Raw genomic sequence first — 6,967 nt, forward strand, 5'->3', positions numbered from 1 at the left:
GGGGGGATGTAGACTGCCCGCTGGGGGGCTTGGTGCTCCCTGCCCTGCTGCCCTTCCCCTGGGAGCCTCCCTGGTGCAGTGGGCAGGACCCAGCGCAGGAGGACAGAGTGGGGTGGAGAGACTAGGTGCTGCTGTCACTCCACCACCAGAAACCCCATATCAGCTGCATTGCTGTATCGAGGCACCACCTGCCTACCCAGCAGCAGTGGGGGCAGTACAGAGTTGCGCGTCCCCACTGCTGCTGGACTTGCAGAAGGCTTCCCACCTAGGCAGCACAGCTAGTACAGGACTTCTGGCTGCAGCAGTGACAGCAGCATCGAGTCTCCCCACCCTACTCTGCCCTCCCATGGTGAGTTCTGCTTGCTGGGCTACAGAGACAGCTTCTGCCTAGTGCCGGTCTGACTAGGCTGCAGCCCTGTGCCCCACACCCTGCTGTCCATGCAGAAATCTGTGGGGGAGCATGTGCCCCTCCCCGATGTTGCCAGTGGGTGTGCCTGGACCATGCCCAAACACTCCCCAAGTCCTGACTTCATCCTGCCCCCATCCCATAGACTTACTTTTATCCAGTTACCAGGGCTGCTCCCATCACCCTGCATAGCTGTATTGCCAGCCACCGCACACAAGCACACGCCTGTGGCGCCCCCTGCCACTGATTGTTCTCCCCCAACTTCCCCCAGCTACCAGCAGCCCCTAGCAGGCCAGAACTCTGCTAGCCTACAAGGGGAAACTCAAGAGTTTCCTGCTTCAGAGGGAAAAAGCTGGGTTTTTCCAAGAGAAATGGAAAACCTGGATCTCTGCTGAAAAGCATAATGTGTTTATTATTTTTGTTGCAGTGTTTTAAAGCATCCATTTAAAGTAGCTGCACAACTGTGCTTGGCCTTTGGAGATGTGCACGAGGGAGGGCTCCTCCAGAGTTCCCATGCTGGGCACCAGACGGAGCTAACAAAAGGCTCTGGCTATCTCAGGCCTAGGCTGATGGCTGTGGGTAGAGGAGCATCATGTCCTGCGGGGCAGTTCGAAAGAGGATGGAGCTAGTGTTCTCAGTGGTGGCAGATGACAGAACAAGGAGCAGTGGTTTCAAGTTGCAGCAAGTGAAATTGAGTTTAGATATTAGGAAAGACTCTCTCACCAGGAGGGTAGTGAAGGACTGGAACAGGTTACCCATAGAGGTGGTGGAATCTCCATCCTTGGAGGCTTTTAAGATCTGGCTAGGCAAAGCCTTGGCTGGGATGATCTAGCTGGGGATGGTCCTGTTTTGAGCAGGGGGTTGGACTAGATGCGACTTCCTGAGGTCCCTTCCAACCCTCATTTTCTCTGATTCTATGAACAGAGGCGTGCCAGCCAGGGAGGAACTGGGCTGGCACGTGGGGGTGACTGCAACCCAAGGCTCCTGCTGCTTGTTACCAGTCTTGGGAGCCTCCCTGTTTGCCCCCTCCTCCCCGTACCCTTCAAGCTCCTCCAATTGTCCTGATGGCAGGGTGGAAGCCATGGTGCCCCAGTCATGAACATGCCTGCATCATCATCTCCCTCTTGTGCCTAGTGCCATGCCCAAACCCCAGGCCAGGCCTGTTTGGAGAAGCAATGCCTATGAGGTGGGGCAGGGTGTGTGCCTCACCTGGTTCTGGTTTGTAGCAAAGCAGCCACCAGCACTGGCACAAGGACACTCAGCTCCTGACTAGCTTGGAACAGACACACATGACACTGTGAACACTGCCCCCAGCCCAGGTCTCCGCCGAGCTGGAGCCTGATCCACTCCTGGGCAGTGTATTCCATGGGCCTTAACCCCAGCAGGCCAGGCATTGGCATGATCCTGTGGCAACCTTCCTTGCAGAAGGGCTGAGCATGGGGGCATGGGGCAGAGAGCTCAGGACTGTGGGGGCAAGAGACCTGGCACAGCCCCTGTCCTTGTCCGAGTCCAGCTGAGAGCAGCATGAAGCAAGCCATGCAATTTCCACAAGGGGATTGGTGCCAGTGGGACCCTCCAAGATTTGGGGGAGGCTTCCCTGAGCAGAGGATTTGCCCTGTGTTTTATGAAGGGAGAGAAAAGAGCCCTCTCCTGAATAGGGAGCTGGGACAGCAAGAACTGTGTAGGGTGTATGGTGTTGTAAGGGCATCTTCATCCACCCCAGGGCAGTCCCAGTGGCTGGGGGGGAGGGGTACCGGCAGGGCCTTGCCTGATGCTGCTCTCCACACTCCCCCAATCCTGCCAAGGAAAACCCAGTACCTTGACCTGAAGGCTCCTTTCAGCCAGCAGGCACCAGGAGAGAGCCAGAGCAGCTCCACAGCTCCCACTGACTCAGGGCTGGGCTTTGTTTAATAATGATCTGCAAAGTTTATTCTCCTTGTAAAAATGCTGGTTTGGACAACACCAGCATGCATGAAAGGAGTGGTGAGGCTGACTGGGAGGATGGGGGCTAGGCTGTCCTACCCTGGACCAGCCACACCCCATGAGGAAAGGGAAAGCAGGGAGATTTCCAGTGCTGGTATAGCCCCTGCCACACACAGCTTCTGAAGTGGGGCGGGAGGTCTTGATGCTGGGCGGTACTGGCACAGAACTCGCTGCCCGACAACTGCTTACTGTAACAGTTTATTTATTCATCAAGGTTGATCCACGTTGAAACTGCCTGCTCCAGCCCCATCCCCAGACAGGCACCAGGACTGAGCCGCTGTCCCATTCCAGATAAGCCCACTGACCCCAGCAGAACAGGAGACTGCCCCCCCATCCACCCAGCCTGGGGCAGGCAGCTGGGGATCCCATTGCTTCTAAGGTACCACGTGGCTGGCTGGGATGTGGCAGCAGGTGCTGGCTTCTCAGTAGCTGAGGGCAGAGAGGCTCACAGATGACAGCAGATGCCCACTCCTGAAAAATACCCCTCCGACATACTAAGACAACTCTAGTATCTATACAGCAGGGCCTAGATCTCCAGCCCAGGCTCCCAAGCAGGCAGGCAGCCTCAAGAGGTAGAAACATAACCAGCCCAGTGGGCAGGGAAGCAGTGCCGACTTCCCTCCAATCCAGGGGGGTGTTGTGCTCTGGCTTCATGCTGGGCTTCCCACTTCAGCCCCCTACCCCCAGAGCAAGCCATGGGGAAAGGCACTTGGGTAGCAGCGGGGCAACACGGGGGATGGCTGTAGTACCCCACATAGAGCCTATAGTACAATCTGGGCTGGGGCGCTAGTCCTGCCAATAGACACTGCTCGAGTCTGAAGAGCCCAGTGCTGCAGAGCTGAGGTGGCTTTCTGGCCCCAGCCAGCGTGGAGGGGAGAGAAGCAGGCGGGAGGGCAAGACTGTTCATTCTGTACAGAGGAGATGCTTCACAAGGGCAGTGCCTGTGAGCACAGACAGGGAGGATGCAGATGCTACAGTTCACAGGCCAGGAAAACACATGGCCGGGGGCAAGATGCAAACTCCCGTCTCCAGATGGGGAATGAGGAAGGGTCCAGAGACAAGCGGGGGAGGAGTCTCGCACCCCCAGTTTCCCAGCTGGCTGGATCTGGGCCGGCCCTCAGGCATAGCCCAGCTGTGCAGGACTGCGGGTACCCTCAGGCTTGTGCTCTGCATTGGGCAGGCTGGCCTTGCTCTCGCTGCCGCTGCTCTCAGCCGGCCTGGCAGAGATGTAGTCCCGCACCTCAATCTCCATCCTCTTGGCTTTGAGGGTGGCTGCATGTAGCTTCTCCAGGAAGTCGGGCATGCCTGGCAGGAGACACAGGGTGCCATGAGCACCAGAAGGGACACAGTCTGTGACACACAGTCTCAAGCCCCCCATTCAAGCCCTAGAGAGGGCAGCCGCCCCCCAGCCAATCTAGGTCTGGTCCCAACTCTGCCCCCAGCCCTGCACGTGAACTGCGCCAGCTGCCTACCTTCTGCCCAGCTAGTGCCAGCAGTGGATGAAATGAATACAAGCCTGAGACACCAGACACCGGCACCCATGTTCTCAGCCCCAAGGGATGAGAGCAGTATTATGGACCTGTGAGGCAGTGGGGCCCCTTCCCCTGCTTTCAGTACTCAGAGCTCTGCCAAGCTGGCTCCACTGTGTCATGGATGTGCCTTCTGCAGCTTCCAGGACAGAGGGGTATTCAAGTCGCAACTTTCTGAACAAGCCACTCCCAGCTCCCCACAGGCTCCGAGCACATCCCAGTGCTTCCCGGGAGCAGAAAGAGACAGGGTGGGGTCCACTTCAGGGCTCTGAGCAGAGACCACGGCAGATTCTCCAGCAGCCTCTAGGGGCCACCTTCCTTGTGCTCCTGAGCCCTCTGCTGGCACCTGTGAAGTGCTGCTGGCCCCAGCACTGTTAAGTCCCCTCCCAGCATGCTTCTCTACTATACTGAATGTCCACAGAAGCAGCTGCCAGAGCCTCCAGCCCACCCCGGACAAGGGAGTCAGCTCACTCCCTCCTGGGGTCCTAAGGCTCGTGTAGAAAGCTACAGAAGAGCTTCCTCCCACTGATCCTCTGAAGATTGCAGCCACCTCCTTCCAGCTCAGTGCACAGGCACAGCATCCTGTGCCCCTCCCAGGCTACTGGTTTGGTAGTCCAAACTCTCAGCAGCATCTCAAATACATGAGATGATTACACTGCCAAGCAACAAGGCCCAGCTCCCCCTGCCATGCCCCAGATAGGCCTGCTTCTTCCCTTGGGCCAAGAGGGGAAGCCAGGAGCCTTCAGCCCCATAGGCGACAGATCCAGACCCTAGGTCCTTCTCTCACTCCAGTAGGAGCCTTTGGTCTTACTCACCACTGGAGACCATCCAGCTGACACAGTAGCGGGGGAACATGGTCTGGGGGTTGTCGCTGTATGTCAGCAGGTAATCAAAACCATTCTAAGAACAAGAGTAGCATCAGTGACACGTGATCTATCAAAGGACCATCAGCAGCTGCAGCCAATCTTATGGAGCCACTGCAGATCCCAATGAGCCAAGAGAAGCCCCCCTGAACCAGTCCAATTCAGAGGAAGGTGGAAATCCCCAGCCTTGACAGACACTGCATTTCTCCTGGGACAATTGTCCAGGATCCTACAGACATGCATGGGTTAAAATGTGCTAACGCTTTCCCTGGACATTGCTAAACAGAAATGTCAGACCACAAGCCAGATTAGGCCTCCAGACAGCCACTTTTCCACCCCACCTGCATGCTGGATCCAGTGCCTGCTATGGTCAGATTAGGATAGAAGTGGTGTACAGCATGGGTCCTGGACTGGCCAGAACAGGCACCATGTGTGGCTCAGTCCTGGACCAGCCAGAGTGGGCACTGGATTTGGCATGCAGAAGTCCCTCAATGTCCTCTGCTGTAGCTTGAGACTGCTGCGCCTGGTCCCGCCCCTTATGGCCACAGAGAAAGGCTCCATCCTCTTTATAAACACCCTTCAGGGATTTGAGACCTGTGAGTAAATCCCCCCTTGCTCTTCTCTTTTCCAGACTCAACAGTCCTAGTTCTTTCAGCCTTTCTTGGTAAATCACAGCTTGGACAGCTATAGGAGCAGAAAGGTGCAACACTTACATCAGCATAAGCCATTACAGCAGCAATCAGCAAGCCCCAGTGCACATGCCAGAGCGTGGCATATGAGGCCATTTTGTTTGGCACGCCACAGGCAACCCAAGCTCTAGGCAGCTACCACTGGCTACGGAGCCCAGGCTGCTTGCAGCAGGTGGCCAGGAGCAGCTCCTGGCTGCCTGCTGCAGCTGCCCAGACCGAAGGCTGGCTGCGGCAGGCAGCCAAAGGCTGCAAGCAGCTGCGCTGGGCTCTGTGGCAGACGTGTGTGCATCTAGGGGTGCATGGCAGGCAAAGGGCTAGGGCAATGCAACCCTGACCTCTCCCCCACCATCCACCCAGAGGCACATGCAACCACTGCCAGCAATGAGGATTGGGTCTCTCATGGCTCCCCTGCTGTCTGCCTCTGGCATGCCAAGCTGAGGTGCAGGTTGAGATCAGGGTTATTTTGGTCCTCCAGCCAAAATGTTGCTGACCCCTGCGTAACAGCATCAGTCCACACGTCTACAACTTTTTCAAGTGTGGACAGATGCAGCTCCTCAAAAAGGCCCAATATTCAAAGGAGGTCTCTTGGTTTGCGCAGTTGTGCAGCTTCTATACCTCAGACCCCTAGTTTCCAGTTGGGAAGTTACTGGAGCAGCAGATGAATGAACTGCCCAGAGCCACAGCTAATGAACATGGCCACTGTTTGCCCCATCATGAAACTCCCAACAAGCCATGTGGCCAGATGTCACAGTTTCCCATTGCATTTCCACTGCATGCAAGCGGTTCCTTCTCAACCGGCCATTCCCTAGGAATAGTGCCCAAGTGGGCTTGTGAATCCTGGGTATGACCACTTCTCCCCCAGCTCTTGGATGGAAACTCCATGGACAAGAGCTCCCTGCTAGACTGAGCTGGGAGCTGAATACCCACTTCCTCTGGTGGCTTGGTCCCTGTAGGGGAGAGGCCGCTATCTTGACTCTGCTCCAGGCCTCCTCTACACGTTACACCAAGGCCACAATTAACATGCTTAAGGTGCCATCAAACAGGAAACAATAATGCTCAGCACAGACTTTGCAATCCCTGGCAGGAGAAGCCAGGGACCTGCATGGAGTCTTGAACCCAAGGCTATCCAGGGTGGGACCAATAATTAGGTGACTGTCCAGGGGCCGAGGCCTCCAATAGTGGGATTCTTATGCCGCAACCCCCACCCAAGTGGGAACATCTCAGCTCTAGGGTTTCTCATCAGGGGCAGGGCAGGCACAGAGTCACCCTTGAGGTACACTGTAAAAACCAACACCAGAAAGCAGAGAGTTCTGCCATTCAGAAGACCTGCTGCCCGATTTGGGGTTGGCTCCGGGGGTCCCAGCCTGCCAAGAACTCACCTCATCAAAGGTCTTGTGCGGGCGGATGACCATCTGTGACTCATAAGTCTGGACACGGACGTACTTGGGATCCTCTGGGATACTGGGGTGCTCCACTGCCCTGGAGATGCAGGAAGAG

The 6,967-nt window shown here is 56.5% G+C and overlaps 1 protein-coding gene across 1 annotated transcript in view; it reads right to left on the reverse strand.

Annotated features, from left to right (window-relative positions):
* Positions 1-2,574: 2,574 nt before the first annotated feature.
* STARD7 (StAR related lipid transfer domain containing 7) overlaps positions 2,575-6,967 on the reverse strand; it is a 22,808-nt gene continuing 18,415 nt past the window's right edge. Inside the window, exons 6-8 of the mRNA XM_006035536.3 lie at positions 6,850-6,949; positions 4,734-4,818; positions 2,575-3,694 (exon numbers count right to left, since the gene is read on the reverse strand). Coding sequence (XP_006035598.1) covers positions 3,507-3,694; positions 4,734-4,818; positions 6,850-6,949 — 373 coding nt within the window. The 3' untranslated portion in view covers positions 2,575-3,506. The remainder of the gene's footprint in view (positions 3,695-4,733; positions 4,819-6,849; positions 6,950-6,967) is intronic.

Source organism: Alligator sinensis, unplaced genomic scaffold (genome assembly GCF_000455745.1).
Source record: "Alligator sinensis unplaced genomic scaffold, ASM45574v1 scaffold1462_1, whole genome shotgun sequence".
Lineage (NCBI taxonomy): Eukaryota > Metazoa > Chordata > Crocodylia > Alligatoridae > Alligator > Alligator sinensis.